The sequence below is a fragment of the Coturnix japonica genome, chromosome 1 (assembly GCF_001577835.2).
Source record: "Coturnix japonica isolate 7356 chromosome 1, Coturnix japonica 2.1, whole genome shotgun sequence".
In the NCBI taxonomy this organism is placed as follows: domain Eukaryota; kingdom Metazoa; phylum Chordata; class Aves; order Galliformes; family Phasianidae; genus Coturnix; species Coturnix japonica.
Genome location: NC_029516.1, coordinates 106,753,339 through 106,771,419, shown reverse-complemented (window position 1 = coordinate 106,771,419; position 18,081 = coordinate 106,753,339). Strand labels below are relative to the sequence as shown.

The 18,081-nt window shown below is 40.4% G+C and overlaps 1 protein-coding gene across 1 annotated transcript in view; it reads right to left on the bottom strand.

The window, feature by feature from the left end:
• PHEX (phosphate regulating endopeptidase homolog X-linked) overlaps window positions 1-11,841 on the bottom strand; it is a 95,729-nt gene extending 83,888 nt beyond the window's left edge. The window contains exons 1-3 of the mRNA XM_015885420.2: window positions 10,686-11,841; window positions 6,662-6,730; window positions 4,758-4,919 (exon numbers count right to left, since the gene is read on the bottom strand). Coding sequence (XP_015740906.1) covers window positions 4,758-4,919; window positions 6,662-6,730; window positions 10,686-10,797 — 343 coding nt within the window. The 5' untranslated portion in view covers window positions 10,798-11,841. The remainder of the gene's footprint in view (window positions 1-4,757; window positions 4,920-6,661; window positions 6,731-10,685) is intronic.
• Between the last annotated feature and the right edge of the window lie 6,240 nt (window positions 11,842-18,081).

Sequence of the window (18,081 nt, the reverse complement as noted above, 5' to 3'; positions counted from 1 at the left end):
AAGGCAGCAGCAACTCAACACCAGCTTCTGGGATTGTCTGAAATGACACACCTGTGGTCAAATAGAATAAATTTCCACTCAATATTTTTTGCCTTTCTGGATTTACTTAAGAGTAGTTATTTTCTAAAGAAAATAATTTTAGATTACATTAGGAGAAGTTTCCTATGCTACCAGACATTTGGCTTGCTGCCTCATAGTCTTTAAACACACACACACATAGACACACACCATATCCTCAATTCCTTGTTTGTCACATAAGGAATTCTTTGCTATGTTTAAATTGACAGCCATTCAGAAAATAGCCATGCTGGAAAACCTTAGCACCGTAAATTAGTCTCAAGTAGGTGTCTCACCGGGCCAGGATCAGCAAGGAGACTTAATCTGCAACTAGTTTCCACACACTCAAATTAAATTGAAAAGGCCTGAAAGCTATGTTCACAAATAATTTATGTAATTTAAATCACCTCCTTGCAGTGCTGAGATTTAGGAATATTTGCAGACCGTTTTGGTTTTTAATTTATTGCTTCCTGCACGGTCACTTGAAAAAAAAAAATCCAGCTGTATATCATCACTCTGCAGACTCCAGAGAAAGTGAGAGAAACTATTTGGTTCATAATCAACATTCACCATGGGTAACGGATACTGATTTACTTGCCACAGACTTCCAGTTTTGAATTATTCACTGCGTTTCAATGGTAAGACAGTCAAGTTCCCGAACTTTTAATTAAGGTCACCAATCAAGATAGAAAAATTCTGCAGCAACTCAAATAGCTGTGCAGAAAATTTTATGGTAACACATTTAGTAATTCAGAGACACTGCAAGCTTGACCTAAGGGAAAACCGAAGCAGTTACAGCTTGAATTAACTTTTCTTCATACAAAAGCGACCACAGTGAAACCATTTTTTTTTCTCCATTTTGAAAGACTCCAAGAAACAATCAGTACTCAAAATGGTTGTATCCAAATTTTTAATGTGCCTGCAGTTTAAAATGAAAGGTTTCATTTAAGTGTGTAGAAGTTCTAGTGCAGAAAGGACTGGCTAACTGGTTCTATCATAGGAACATAATATAGCTCGGGTTGGAAGGGATCCCAAGGATCATCAAGTTCCAACCCCCTAATCACAGAACCATTAAATATTCAAATTGGAAAGGACCCGTGAGAGTCACTAAGCCCAACCCCTGGCTCCACACAGCACCACCCAAACCAAACCCTATGTCTGAGAGCGCTGTCCAGACGCTCCTTGAACTCCAGCACTGGGGGCCGTGCCCACAGCCCTGTGCATCCCGTTCCCTGCCCACCGCCCTGTGGTGCAGCCCCTTTCCCTGACCCCCAGCTCTCCCTCCCCTGGCATAGCTCCCTGTGAGGAGCTGCAGCCACCATCAGGCCTCTCCTGTTCACCATTAAAGCATCAAAAACCTTCACCAATACACAAAATGTTCTCCCTCTTCTTGAAACTGAGATCTGCAAAGTCCTATGCTCCCGTGTGTCTGCAATCTCAGTAATAATTATAATAACGAAACAACAACAGTAACAACAGAACAGCTTTACTCTCAAAACTGGCAACACTTAATGACAGCTTCAGTACACTGTACAGCTACACCTACCACTTTCTGGTAAAGTAAAATTATTTTTTACTCTTGCTACCTATTATTGGCTGCAAGATCTTCTATGTCAATTGGCCCTGAAAAAAAAATGAAACTTCCAGCAGACTCAAAATACCCTTGGTTAATCAAGGCCTTGTGCATGTCTTTGTCTCAAACTCCCTTTCTGCCGAAAGCTTGGGAACATTCAGGAACCAGAAAACAGATTAGATGCTTAAATAATTTATTTTAAACAGCGTCATTTTTAATATACAGTCTGAATAAATATTTCCATCTATATCACACCATCAAAGAGTATCAAATATGAAAAATCTGGATCTCTGGACAAGTCATTTTATCACTCTGAGATTTAACAGATTTCCTTAATATAATAAATATTTCAGAATGTGGAACTTGCTTAATAATCATCTCCTTAAAGAGTGTTTTTTTTTTAATCTACTCAGTCAAGCAGGGCCATTTCCAGAAATATGAGGCTCCACTCAAATGTCTTTAGGAGAAAGAGATTATATCCGCTTCCAAGATCATAGAATCATAGAATGACAAGATTGGAAAGGACCTACAAGATCATGTAGTCCAACCGTCCTCCCATTACCATAGCTATCACAAGCCACTAAACCATCTCTTGTAGCTCCTCATCCATCTGGTTAGCCATATATGTTACCCAGTGCAAACAATCATTGTCTTGGGAAAATTTTGAAAGCAAGGGTGTGGTCACCCACAAATTAATAACTGGAAGTGTCAAGCTTTTTAGTGAATTAACTCATGCTAAAGCACAAACGTATATAGAGGCTGAAGTTACGCATTGTTACTTTGACTAACAGTATGATATCCAACACTCTTTATATATTTTTAATTACCAAGAACATATTTTGGAGACTTTATTCAATAAAAAGTTAATGAGGAGATAAAAATGTTATATTAATTTATATTAAATTATATTGATGTATATCAAATCAACTCCTCCACCAAACATTTCAATTTTCCCCCCCTGTTCTGTGCTAAGGAGCAGTTCAGGCCATCTGTTAATGTAATTATCAGGCACTTCATTACACCCCTTTTTTGATAAGGCGCTTCCGTTAAGTAAATACTTCTCACTTAGATGTTTCTATCTTTGTCTTGTACTTTCATAGCTAGGGATTAGCAACTTCTAAAGGGACTGCAATAAGAAAGCCATATAAAACGTGGCATAGCATGATGTCCTTGATTAGGCACTGTAAAAAGAGGAAATTAAAGATGAGAGTCACAGCTTGCTACTCTATATTCAATTAGTTCTGTCATATATGTGGCTAAGGTTCATGCAGGATGTGCAGTTATCTAGTACAGCCTTCTCCTGGCAGCAGAACAATTAGAATGCAAGACATAACTTAAAACAGCCTCTGGCAATATATTTTCTTTTGGTTGTGACATCTTCAGCAGACTTAAAACAGCACTCATCAAATTGTATCCCAGGTTGGAATTCCAAACTCATATTCTGAAACTCAATGCAGCTTTTAAAATGCTTAATGATGTGAGAATTTAATATTGTGTGACCGAAGAAAACAAGTCAAAAAGGGCTTTGATCCACACACATGCACAAAAACTAACAGAAAAATAAATGCTATATTCAAACACCTCATTCTAAAAGCGATCCCCGTTCTGTGATGAACAAAAAGCAGACTAATAGCTCAAGTAATAGGTCAATAATATGCTCAAGGTATAGGTGACACTCAGGCACACTGACAAAGATAATGAATCTTGCACATCTCCCTTCTTTCATGTGATGTGGTTTTAGTGGAGATTATGACATTTTGTCAGTTTTATCCTACCAACAGTAATCATCATCATTTTTTTTTGCCAGTTTGCAGAACTTCCTGATGAGAGACGTTGCTGCAGAGTATAGCACAAAGTCAGGTCATATACAGATTAAAATACTTCTCTTCCTACACTCTTCCATTTGATGCTACTTTTATCCAGACATATCCTAAAAAAGCTTTCTTTTTCACTGATGGAGGTTCAGGTACTTCAACAAGCTGAACTGCAACTTGAAGGAAACAACCTCTACATCTGAAAGGTTTCAAATTACTTCCTGCTGAAATCTAGCTAACTGTATTGGAAAATATCACTACTTCTGACTTCTTTTATTCTTTTCCTGCAATTATCCACTGTCAGGAACAGAGGGCTGTCATAGACCAATGCTTGTCTATTTCTGGATCTTCAGTATGCTTTTGGTACTTGTACACCAGTAGACTCCTCTACTACTCATTCATTTCCTGCTGCTTTTCCCAGGATATAAGAAGTATCCTTTTGTATCATTATTCATAAGCTGTAGAGTTGACAGCAATTAGGATCATAGAACCACTAAGGTTGGAAAAGACCTCCAAAATCATCTAGTCCAAACGTCCACCTACCACCAATATTTCCCCACTAAACCATGTCCCTTAGTACAACATCTAAACATTTCTTGAACACTTTCAGGTACAGAGCTTCCACCACCTCCCTGGGCAGCCCATTCCAGTGCTTGACCATTCTTTTGGAGAAATTTTCCTAATATCCAATCTGAGCCTCCCCTGGTGCAACTTGAGGACTTTCCCCCTTGTCCTGTCACAAGTTATGTGAGAAAAGAGGCTGACGCACACCTTACCACAACCTCCTTTCAGTCAGTTGTAGAGAGCAATGATGTCTCCCCTAAGCTTCCTCTCCTCCAGACTGAACAATCGCAGTTCCCTCAACTGCTCTCCATAAGACTTGTGTTCCAGACCCCTCACAGCTTTGTTACAATTCACTGAATATGCTCACAGGCATCAATGTCCTTCTTGCAGTAAGGGGCCCAAAACCAAACACAGCACTAGACCTCATCTGAACCAAATACAGGGAGATGATCACCTCTCTGGTCCTTCTGGATCTGGGCACCCTGCTGGCTCGTGTTCAGCTGAACATTGACCAACACCCCCAGTTTCAGCATGCCAGTTGTTTTCTTCCTCCCCCAGTTCTGCCTCTGTTATATTAAATTTTCTTTCAATGCTATTTTCAATAAAGAAAGTAATAATATACTTAAAAGAGAACATGATATCATGCAATAAGCTGAAGGGAGTGTGGAATATTTATTCATTTCAACACTATCCATTTAACAAGCAACACTGAAAAGCCAGCTAAACGCTTTCAGAAATGACATATTTACCCTTCAGTTTGAGGTCCACATTGTGCCGCAGCCAAGGATATACACCATAGTTTGACATGTCTTCGGGAATAGGGTTGTTAGATATCCAGCCATCACATGCAAATCGATAAAAGTTGTCACAAGGATCTACAGATTGATTTATCTTGCTTAAGACAACAGCAGCTGTTAAAAAAATAAATAAATAAATAAAAATTAAAAAATCCACATAAATGTTATGGTACTTTACCTAAACTGAGAATTATATGAAACCAAAATCCAGAAATGACGATAAACCAGTTTCTCCAAGGGGATGCTGTCCTCACTTGCAGCTAACTCTGGCTATTCTAGGACCTATGAATGTCCTGAACTCTGCTTTTTCTAAAACAGCATCCTTCAGCATCTAACAACATTTACCTAAGAAGTGTGAAGAGACAAAATATCTGTTCAATGAATGCTCAACTGGTTTAAGAGAAATGACCACCAAACCTACAGGAGACTGACCTGCTGGGGCCAGACAGCTGAGAACAGACTCTCCACTGTTGTCATGATGGAATTATTTGCCTGAGGAATATAGCAGTGATACATATAAAACAAATTAGTTTACCAAAAATCATGCTATGTTTATCTTTAGCTCAATGGCTGCAAAACACATCAAGTTCTGATTTGCTGTTCACTGGGAGAGATAAGCGTAGTATTTTCTGCTTGTTTCTGTGACTACCTCCCCAGCAGTTGCTACTGCAGGTGAGACTCATTAGAAAGAGATGAGTCTGACAAGCTTGATTAAAAAAATAAAAACTTATCTTGTGTAAACAAATGATCACACATTATAGAGATTATGGCATAAATCTATGTGGGTAAAGTAACAGAGAATATGAAGATACTTGACATTTTCTTCCTAAATAACCATGTGCTTTGACGCTTATCTAAATTAATTAATTAAAAAGAAAAATTGATTTTCTATCAGAACACCTGATAACTTTTATAGACTTTACAGTCTGTTTCTTGCGTTCAGCATTTTTATGTTGAATACCTCCTATGATATTTCTATGTCCCAACTGTAGTTCCACTTCTCATGCTAGAAACTCTGAGACTTACTGCACTGAATAATTTTTGGTATCCTACGTATACAGTCTATGTATGTAGCCCCACAGAATTTTGTCATGATTTCAAATACAAGTGTTGTTGTAATGTGGTACAGAGTGGAAATAAATATTCTTAGAAGCTCACACAATATCCACTTTGTTTCAAATGAAATGAATCTAGGGCCAGGTTTCCAGATGTGGTAACAATTGTTTGATCTTTGCTCTCATTGCATTCAATGAAAGACTCTCATTGATTTAGAGGGAGTAAAGCTGTCAAAATGACGAGAACGAAATGAGACTTAGGTCCTACCAAAATTGATCTCTTTAGCTCACATTTCATACTACCAGATGTCCCAGCTCCATGAGGTTTACAACATGCATACCAGGGTGAGGAAGAGCCTACTGATATAGAAGTAGTTTCAGATTTTGAGCCACAGTTCCTATATTGCAGACATGCACACCTATGTAAGATCTGACCCTAAAACATTTCTTTGCAGAATTCACTTGAATACTTTCTAATTACTGAAAATGAACAACAACAACAAAAAAAGGTTGAGACAGTCAGCATTCTGTTCCTCTAATAGAAAATAGAAACAAACCCAATAGGAAACGTTTGTTAACCTGGATAGAACAGGACTAAAGCAATTAAAAACAGGAAGTTGAATTGCAGAAAATATACGGGTCTGCAGTGATTTAGACAAACATCTTTTTTTAAAGTTCTTATTTTTTGTCCTAATTATTAATTAAACACAATGACTGAAAAGAAGTATGGAAAAACAATATAAATATCTAATTAAAATACTGTGATCGTGATGTAAGGGATAGAAAACAGATTTTGCTTACCAGCTTCAATGCACTCTGCAGTCAAACAGTATTGTTGCTTTGGATGAAACTTGATAAGACCTTGGCTAACTGCAAAATAGAAAATCATAATGAGATCGTTTGTTATAGATTTTGACCATTTGAGATGAATACTGTATGCTTGATTGTTCAAACATCAGTGCAAGCTCTGGCCCTAGTGCATCTCCAGCCACAGTGATTTAGAACACTTGTAATGTGCATTAGGTAAATACTGTATCTCCTAAAAATTATATAGGCTGCTCCCAAAGTAATTCCTCTTATTTACTTCCATGGAAATGACAATGGATACGAAGAGCACAATAGCACTATTTGATAAAGCAAATTCTCATATACCAAACGCTATTTTTCATCAGTTACCACTATTAACTATGAATTTTTGCTACTGATGAACAAGAGCCTTCATGACACGTTCAAAAGTCTACATGGCCCTCAGAATGTGGCTTGTCTTTCACACTGCTGCCACCACTGCTGAAACAAACAACCCACCCCTCACTGTGTTTATATGCATTGTTTGGTCTCCAAAAATATTCAGCAAGTGTTGATGAATGTCAGTGAGTGCCAGTTTTTCCACATTAAGGAATTCAGTGACATACTTTTGCTTCATCCGCACTTCCACATCAGACAACATTGTGTCAGACTGCCCCTTTGCTGCCACCTGTCACACAGCAACAAAATTTGATGGAATACTGGTGAGAAGTTTCAACCTCTACTGCCACACCACCTGCATCCACCTCTGACATGTGGGCCAAAATAACAAAATGAGAGGCATTACTTTTGGAGCTGCCCTTGTATTTTCCCCTCTTGTGCCTGATTCCTCAACTTCATCTGTCTCTGCTCTCAGGCAATATGGAATAAAGCTACTCCATGTCACAGAGTCCATTTGCCCAGTGCCTGACAAGTGAACACCACCGCAGTACAAGCGATCCTTCCCCATTGCTGGCCTCTAAACACAGAGCTACCTAGCCATCTTCTGCACAGCTTTCCCTGCTGCAGCTCTTTCTGCAGCAGTGCTGCACTACCTGGCTCCATTGGCATCTTTGGTGTTCCTTCACTAATGTTTGGAATAAGCTAAATTGGCAATGACTGCAGTAAACACCCTGGTTTATAAGCTAGAGTGCTGTGTCTGCATGAACTGGCCTCTGAAGGTACTGGGAGTTTATTCACTTCCAAAAACTTCACTGACAAGAGCTATGGATTACTCAGTTAATTTTGGTACTCCTTCAAAAATGTGCATTTTCACAGCCACTGAAATTTAAATATGATTGCTTATTTGAGTCTCTCCTGTCAGGCAGCAAATATGCAGATAATTGATACTTGGTATGAAGATAGGAAAGAGTCCCAGGGGGCAAATGAAATAAGATGCAGTAGATGTGCTCAGTAGACACACAGAAATATCTTTCTATCTATCTCCTTTTTTTTTTTTTTTTTTTTTTAAATAACTCAATCCATAGCAAGAACAAAAACAGAAGCAAAAGTAAAACAGTGTGCAACTATTTCAAGGTGTTATGATGATGGTTATGAAGTTCTCTTGTAGTTCAAAAAGAACAGGAAGATGTGAGAAGGTAGTTAAGCACAGGAAAATTTTAATGTTAAAGAAAACCCTGAAGGCTAGAACTTCATAGCTTAGTCATTTCTTTGTGGCTACTGAAGATTGCAATAAACCAGTGAAAAACAACATCTCAAAAACTACTTCAAGGTAATCCGGCAATTAGCCAATAAAAGCACTAGGTTTTGAAACAAAGAAAGATTGTAATCAGAATACTGCAGAACAGGAGAAAACAGAGAAGAGTAGCTCTCCAGAAGACAAATTTTGAGCCATGTAAACTGTAATTGATGGATAATGTGCCTATTACCGAATAGTTTTCCAAAAGCATCACACTCTACCCAGTTCATGGGGATTTGCTTTTTGTCTCTTAAAAGATCACCTTTTAGAACTCAACCAGGTCTTGAAGGTTTGCTATACTTTTTCTTAACAAAGAAGAAAAAAAAAGAGGGAAATTCCCAGACACTCTTTGCGCTTGGTGAGAAATGAGGGAGAATGAAAAAGTGTGAGCAAAGATAAATAATTCAAAGCAGCCCTCACGGTTCTGATACACCCAAAGAAAAGGAGGGGGATGTCAGGGGATTTGGCCTGTCCTTTAGTGTACTAGCAAGTAATGCCAAAGAAAAATCAATGTATCTCCCAGATCCTTCTGGGAGATGTAGGACTTACAAGCAGAGCCAGCAAAAGAAGAAGGAGAAGGCAATGTTCTGCTTCTCAAACTGAAGAAGAATGATGGGGAACTGTTTCAGGTTCACCAGAAACAATGAGTTAGGTGAATTAAATGAAAACTGAAGAAAAAAAGTCATCATCTGGGGCCTGAAATGTTTCAGATGACCAGAAACAGTGGCTTCCTTTTCTGTTTGACAAAGCTAAAAAGGAGTTAAACACAAACTGACAAACAAAACAGTGTCAAAACGGAGCATTTTACTTACAAAATGTTAGAACACTTTAATAATTTTCCATTGCCCTTTAGGTTGAAATCTTCTGACAATTTCCGAACAAGTTCTAAAAACACTTTGGCTGACCCAAGGCCAGCATTTGTATTTTCTTAGCCACTAGGCCAATGAAAATTTTGATAGTAAATTTAATACAGAAAGGTCTTAACACACTCACAAAACGGTCAATGAGAATTATTATATTTGCCTATATTTTCATGTATGGTCCATGAGTAAAGGGCATATCTCTGATAATTCACTGTAGTAAACTTCTGTTGCTTTGTACAAAAAATATGTAAACAAGCAACTTGGTTCTAAAAAAAGAACAAGGTTTCACCATTACTTCCTGGTGTTTGATAACATATTATTTAAGGGGAAAATGTTATTTTTCATGTAAAACCAATTCTTTGCCAAAGTGAAGACCCAATCCTGATCATCTTAAAGGGTTTTATTGAATTTTATTGAATTGAGTGGGGTTCTTCACACACACAATAGTTACTTCTGTGCAAGTGTTTGTGGAATTGATTCTACAATAGAACACTATCTGAGTGAGATCCTGCTGCTTCCATTATTCACTAGAAAACTCAACACCATTTTCTCTGTTGTGACTGCAAATTAGGTGCATCTTTCAAACAACATCAAAAAAGATGGGAGGGAAGCAAAAAACTTTTCTTAGAAATTAAGTTCCCCTAGGTCTGGGAAAAATTGACTGAAGAAAGGAAAAGTCTGTCAGAATTATTCTAACAGAGGATCGCTCTCTACAAGCTTTTACAGAATATTGCTTTCTACTCACTGTCCAGTTGTTTCTGGCTGCATTTATACCCATAGGTATCTCCTTCCAACATACTATATTCCATCAAAACCAACCTACCAATGATTTCAGATCCCAGAGATAAAATAACAATGCCTTCTCTATTTTGTCAGGCAACAGTTAATAAATCCGATCAAAACATTTTTGTTTCTTCCCAGATGCACCTCATGATTTTAGCAAAGACGTCTTTGCGATTCATCGTAGAAAAACAGAAACATCTAAAAAATGTGCAAGCATATGCATTATTTAAGTTTTCTGCAGGAATTTTAGCCAATCCATAATGAAAACCAAATGAAGGATTACCCAACAGATTCCATAAAATGCGTGCACTACAGATTGATTTTCAGGAAACAGAGAATTTTAGTCCACGTTGGTCACAAACTGCCAGTCTGTAATCAGCATTACCAGTATTCGTAATCTTCCCCTTTTCTTCCCGTTCTGAGAAAGAATCCCATTCTAGCTAGGACACATCCAACTCAGTATTTGAATTTAAACTCAGATTTCAATAGTTACATGAGCTCACGTTTCAGCTTTTAGCTCTAACATCCCCCACAGAAAAAAAATCTCTTTGCTGACATGCTTCAGGGTAAAAATAAAATGAGGAAAAGGAAAAGACCAGGATTGTCACCGTAACACAGTGCACGGCACAAAAGCTCACATGGAGCGGGTGTGCTTGGGAGGGTTACCTTCACACCAAGCCTGGACCTTCTCACTTACCCAAGAAAAGTGTGGTTCCAAGCGCAACGGTGCCAGCCACAAACACACCGAGAGCGATCCGCGTGGCTTTGTTGGCTGCTCTCCTGCTCGCTGGTACCGTCTCCCCTTCCATCGGGATGGGCTGGGATGTGCTTGCTCTTGAAGAAGTCTGGTTTTGCTCCGCTGCCGTTGTATCAGGAGCTCAACTACTCGCAAGCTGCATCCCTCAGCTCTCCTCCTTCTCTCTTCTATTTACAACTTCAGGTTTCTGTTGTGAACCATTTCCTAGGCACTTCCTGCTCTCTGCCTCTCAAAGCAAAACCATGCACTCGTAAAATAGTGACTGTCTTCTGTGCTTCCCTCTGACCAGGACTAAGGAAGGCATGCAGTGACCACTCTATTTACAGCTCCTGCTGCCTGTAAAGTCTCTACGAGCCAATCGCTCAGCAGTCCCCTTTATCAAGAGTTCAGAGCAGGAGGATTTCACAACGTTGCTGAACAGATGTTTTAGCTACTCTAACATATAGTTGTAGAGCCTTCACAATCAAAGCAGGATTTCTGACAACTTCTACAAACACAAGACTGATGGAAGGTTTTCCTTTCCCTTTCTGCTTATTTAAAAGGCAATTTGCCGACTAAAATTCTCTTGTCCTAAACCACTCTTGCTGCATTGTGTGGCTTCACCAGAAGTGTTATTCACCCAGTGGACAAATCCCTTTTTAAAGCTTCCTAAGAGCTCTTGGAATACCGTGTAGCATTTTATTTTGGGAATTTGGTATGTGACACTCTGTGCCAAAAATCACAATCATGCAGCAAAAGCAGTAATCAGCACAACCTACAGAATAGTGCTCCTTTAAAAGCTGGATTTTTTTTTTTTCCAGGCAAGGTATTTCAGTCTTTGCTGATATGCAAAGAACCACAGGAGAGGAACCTATACCTCTGAGTCAGGTATCACTATGAACTTAGTGGAAAGCATCTATTTGGCACTTTAAGTTAGGAACTGGGGGGGAAAGACTTATTTGTATGGATTTCCAAGTCTCAGGCTTAGAACTGACAATCCTCTCTAGGTAGCAAGGTTTCTATAGGTTTCTTTCTGCTGTCTATAACTACCTGAAGGGAGGTTGTTGTGAGCTGAGGGTTGGCCTCTACTGTTGTGTAACTGGTGATAGGACCAGAGGGGATGCCTTCAAGCTGTGGCAGGGGAGGTTCAGTCTGGACATTAGGAAATACTACTTCTCTAAAAGAGTGGTAAGGCAGTGGAATGGGCTGCCCAGGGAGGTGGTGGAGTCATCGACCCTGGAGGTGTTCAAGGAACATTTGGACATTGTTTGGAGGGATATGGTTTAGTGAGAACTACTGGTGATTGGTGGATGTTTGGACTGAGTGATCCTGTGGGTCTTTTCCAACCTTGGTAATTCTGTGATTCTATGGTTCGCTATGATTCCCCATTCAATTCATAACAAAATTTTGGAGTGAATTCCCTAATATTACTGTGACGTTCAGTCCTGTGAAGTACTCTCAATTTCTCCAGAGCTGGACTCTCATGTAAAACAAAAGGATGCTGGGAGAGGCAGTGACACATCCACACTCTCAAGAATTTGTGTCTGAGTTGCTTCTATGATGAGCTCTTAACTGAAAATCTCTCTGACTAAAAAATAAGAAAACAAATAAGGAGAGGACAGGCAAGGTGTATCAGATGGCAGTTAGCAGCCTGGGAAAACAAACAAACAAACAAACAAAAACCACAACAACAACAGATTAAGTGTTGTGAGGGCTTGCACACAGTTTTACCTGGATCCCAGATGGGCATAAATGAAAAACTCATTCCATCTACAAGAAGATTTGGATTTGGAAGGTTCTCCAATCCTTCTACAGCCCGGCTGAGGTCATGCAGGGAAATCACCCATTTCTGAGCCTTGTTCCCATCCAACAACAGGATGCAGAAGGCCATTCTCATCTCTGCTCAGACCAGACAGGGAAAAATGCATTTATTTCTTTTCACCTGCCTGCTTGTCCGTTATTTATCCCATGATGTCCAACAGCTGAGAAAGAAGAGGGAAATGATGGAGTCAGAGGATGAAGAGAATCATGTTCCCACCTGTAAACAGTTCCATTTGATGTGTGAATGACTCCAAGGGCATGAGCAGATCCCTGGTTTATAAACAATCACTGGTACAATTCTGTCAGCAGCACAGTTGAGAATATAATTTTAAGTGACATTACTGCTATCGAGTCTTCATGTACAAATCACTACGAGTTTCAGTGGGGCTGTTAAAAGGTCAAGGTGCTGACACACAGAATGCATGGACATGCTGTTATCTCACCTTTTGATCAACTTCACCCATTCTCCAAACACCAAGTAGACTTCGATAGGAAGCTCTTGGCAATTGTTCTTGTGAGTTTCCTTCAATGTCAGAATCAAATCACTGATACTGAAAATACTGAACACTTATCAGACCTGTGATTACTCTCCATCATCTTTACATCCTATCTGATTGACACTGAGTTATAATACTCCCTACTCACTCAGATTCCCTCTTACTTAAAGACTTAAAATCTGGCATTCTAGAGAAGTAAATACTTACAGCCTAGCATGTGCTGAATCACAGAATCATAGAATCATCAAGATTGAAAAAGATAAAAGATCATCCAGTCCAACCGTTCACCTATTACCAATTGCTCCCACTAAACCATGTCCCTCAACACAACATCCAATCGTTCCTTGAAGACCTCCAGGATCGGTGACTCCTCCACCCCCCTGGACAGTCCATTCCACTGCCTGACCACCCCTTCTGAGAAGTAATATTTCCAAATGTTCAGCCTGAATCTCCCCCGCCGCAGCTTGAAGCCATTCCCTCTGGTCCTATCACTAATGACATGAGAGAAGAGGCTGACCTCCAGCTCACTACAATTTCAGGTAGTTATAGAGAGCAATGAGGTCTCCCCTGAGCCTCCTCTTCTCCAAGCTGAACAATACCAGCTCCTTCAGCCTCTCCTCATACGACCTGTGCTCCAGACCCCTCACCAGCTTGCTGCCCTCCTTTGAACACATTCCAGGGCCTCAATGTCTTTCTTGTAGTGAGGGACCCAAAACCCCTAAATGAATAGCATGATCTATTAGTGTTTCACTGACAGCATTTTGTTTCAAGGTAAGATCTTTTCCTAGAAGAACACCAGGACAGAAATCAAGAACAGCTTCCAGTGGCGCAAAGCAGAAACAAGTTATTTTCCAGCTCTCCTGGGAGACTGGGAAGCAGATAAAGGGGAGAGGCTGGACAATTCAGTCCCCTTTTCCAAATAGGAGCCTTAGCCAAAGCAGTGTTGAAGGCAATGAGATCATGGAGGTATCCTGACAAGAACCATCCAACCCCAACTACAGAATGTCCCTGCATAGTCAGACCCAGGCCATGTATGGTCCTTCTGGCAAGAAGTCACAAATCAGCTGCCAGCAGCCAAATGACTTCTCTAAGCTGGGGTTTGTGGGCTTATTTACAATGTGGCATCATGTCAGCATCCTTCCTTCTGGTTAGAATAGCCTGGATGCTGTCAGTATCTTATTTTGGTTTCTCCAGCGTGTAAGGAACTACAAAATTAGAGATAAAGCACAAACAGCTGCATGGAACAGCTGCAAAGGTCTGTTTCTGGCAGCAGTTGAAAAAGGTGTATGGAGCACATATGAATCAGCTTCTGATACTGCCGATCAGTAACAGAAGTTTAATGCTGCATTTGAGACACTTTCCTGATGTGCGCCAGGATTTAGTTGCCCTGCTCATCATAAGTGCAGAAGCAATTTGGCGGGTACCCAGTACGCACCATGCTTAAAGCTGCTAGAACAGCTAACGGCACTCCTGGTGATTATAGTCCAATAAGGTACTTAATGAGGCTGTGCATAGACTCTGATAAACATTCATAAAATGTTGAATGGACACAGGAAAATATCCAGTATTTAAATGTGGCACACTCTGAATTACTATTCTTTCACTCAGAACTGCCTCTGACCAAGATCCTACTCAAACAATGGGATTGCTTTGGCACTTAAAACAGTGCTAGAACAATGTACAAACATTTCCACTCAAACCCTTACATAAAGGAGCTGGCAAACCATTTGGAACATGCTCCAGGCTGAACCACAGCAGAAGCATTCCAATGTCCAGAAGTTTGTCTACATGCATAATAAGTGTGTGCAGACATCCATATTGCTGCTCACTCACAAACAAGTATTTGCACATCACCTCACTGTTTTATGAGTAGATGCAATTCTCACGTCCATAGATTATGCCAGTCATGAAGGGTGCCAATCAGAGCTGACACAGATTATGCCATGGGAACTTCTCTCTTTGTACCTTGGTTTAAGGTTAAATTCCCATTTCTTGAGGCTTGATTATCAGACACTTTCAATAGATTTGCAAAATACCACATTTTGCCTGTGTTTCACTGAAAACAATAGAAACAAGAGTTATGTAGGCTGTCACTGAACACTAGAACCACAAAAGAGCCTGAGACTGGTTCAGCCCAAGCTTGCAGAAGGACTCGTTCAGGCTCATTGGAAAACATTTTGTCCTTCTTTAAATGTATTAAAACAATTTATGTACTTTTAATGGAGATGGAAAAATCAGTTCATATTTAAAGGTTAAAAAAAAAAGAACAAAATGCATGGGAAATGTAAGACCCATAGGGGTTGGAAGGGACCTCTATAGATCACCTAGCCCAAGCCCCTGCTAAACCAGGTTCCCTACAGCAGGTCACGCAAGAAAGCATGCAGATGGGTCTTGAGTACCACCAGAGAAGGAGATAACATTGCCCATCTTGGTGGCCTGTTCCAGGGCTCTATCGCTCTGACAGTGAAGATGTTCTTTCTTGTGTTAGTCTGGAACTTGCTGTGTTGCAGTTTGCACCTATTGCTTCTTGTTTTGTTGTTGCCGATGTTAGTCACAGAGGGCATTTCCTCATATGCTGTCCTCATGGTACACATTCAGGGCTTGCCTCTCAGGGGGAAAAGTTGCCTCAGAGGAATAAGTTAAATTTGACAGAGGCATATTGCAGTCAGAGCATCACAGCTTTGATGGTGCCTATCAGGCATTTTTAGCACATGGTCCTACCTCACTGTTGGAGACAGAACCACCCACACAGATGCAGGTTGAGTGCCATCAGCAGAGCAGCACACAGCAAAGACTGTGAAGTCATGGTGTGGTCAGAGGTCTATACTGACTTTGTAGCATGAGGGTCAAAGGACATGCTATATTCCATTTCATTTCAGGTGTTCCATCATGGGGACTTGAATTGTTTTCGTAACCACAGTTGTTGCAGCCAGAACTGGCTGACTAGGCTCTAAGTACATACAGTGTGCTTGAGAAAAAAACAGCGCACTGCATCTGAAGACAGCTTGACCAGTTGTCCTTAGGTCTTTGAATCTTAGAAATGATAATGTGGGGCTACAAAAAACCCCAAATTTCCATACTGCAGCCATACTCCTGGACAAACTGTTGCTCGATTCATCTCAGAGAGACGTCTGGAAATATACAACCCCGTTGTTTTTCACTGGTGCAGTGACATCACAGAGGGCCTCAGTGCAGCTGCGAGAATATGGGTCATTAATTAAGACCCGGTACAGAGTCAACAGTCTGTGAACGTTGCTGGTGGCAAGCTTTTCTACAAACATCTTCCATACAACTGCAAACATGGAGGAAACCCCCTGCAAGGCAGAAGAAAATTGTCCTCTTACAGTTCTAATTACCCAAATCATTTTCTTATTGTTGTCATTGCTATTATTATTCTATGTAAGTTAAGTTGTTCCTCTTAACCTAAGAAGAACTTGTCCCTGTTGCAGGAAACATTGCTTTCTCAGACCATAAGGTGCTTGTAGCCTGCCCAAACAGCAGCTTGCTTTGAAAACCAACATCTGGGATGATTAAAGTTAAACCACTCAAGTTTGCAAGCTTTCTGAGAGCTGCTTTTGAAAAGGCACTTTAATGAAACAATGCATATGCTCTCAACCAGAAAGGAGAACCGCTTTAGGCCTTCCTGCAATTTTTCTTCCAGAAGCAGATTAAATTATAGCTAAACAAAAAACACTTCTCCTCAAGGTCATGTTCACACCATTCTTAAGTGTTTTTATGGATACCTATCACTTCTGCATACTCTCCTCATCTGTCATCCCAAGGTACAGATTAAATATGGGGTCCATTCCCACTGTGCATGCTAACAGGGAATGCAGAAAGGCATGGTAGCTGGCAATTAATATATATAATATTTGAGAGTATTTCAACATACCTTCTTGCTGAGAGAAGATGTGGTGCCCCATCCCTGGAGGTGCTCAAGGCCAGGCTGGATGGGGACCTGGGCAGCCTGAGCTGGTGGAGGGTGTCCAATGTGTGTCCAATGGACACAGCTTTAGGTGCAGTAATATAGACAAAACAGGACTGTTGTTTCTTTAAAAAAATTGCATCAGTATCACAAGAGCTTTAATAACTTCCTGTGTTCAATGCAAATGTTTAGCTATAGCCTTCAATGCAAAGATGATTTATATGAGCACTAGAAATAAGGACACTTAGTTTCCAAAAGGTTTGAACCTCATGGAAGAACCTTCTGGTGTGTGCTGGGCCACATATTCACTGACAAATGCAATCAAAAGAGAAGTGTCATCAGAGCTGCATGTGGCTGCTTTCTGCATCCACCCAGGAGATGCTCCAGCTGTGCTCTTTTGTCTCTCAGAGAAGAAAGACTACCTCTGCAAATGCAGTGCCTACTCTCACACTTGGTTCTCCAAAGGTATTAGCATAGCAGCACACATTTCACTCCAGGAGAAGCACGGATGGGGCATCCACAGTTTCTTTGCACAGCCTGTGCCAGTGCCTCACCATGCTCCGAGTAAAAAATTTCTTCCTAATATCTAACTTAAACCTCTTTTAGTTTGAAGAAATTCCCCCTATCACTATTAGGCTGCGTAAAAAGTCAGTCCCCTTCCTGTTTATAGGCTTCCTTTAGATACTGGAATGCTGCAATGAAGTCTCCCCGCAGCCTTCTCTTCTCCAGGCTGAACAAGCCCAGATCCCTCAACCCTTCTTCATAGGAGAAGTGCTCTAGCCCTCTGATCATCTCTGTAGCACTCCTCTGGACCCAAAGTTCTCACATGAGGATGTCCACATGTCCCTCTGTAGAATGGATTGTCCTGTGCTGACCAAGGGCCATACACATGCTGGACTCTTGGTAACAGAAATAATAGACTTTTCTGTCATGGCAAAAAGTTTGCAGAGCTGAGTATCTTTGAGTCTAAATCCCTTCTGTCAAATCTGCTTGAGGTGGGCTGGGAAGATCAAAGGTTCCTGAGCACAGCTGTGGGATGAGGAGCAGAGGCAGGAAAAACACACTTGCATAGGCTCTGCTCTCAGAGGAAAAGCAGATGGCAAAAAATCTACAG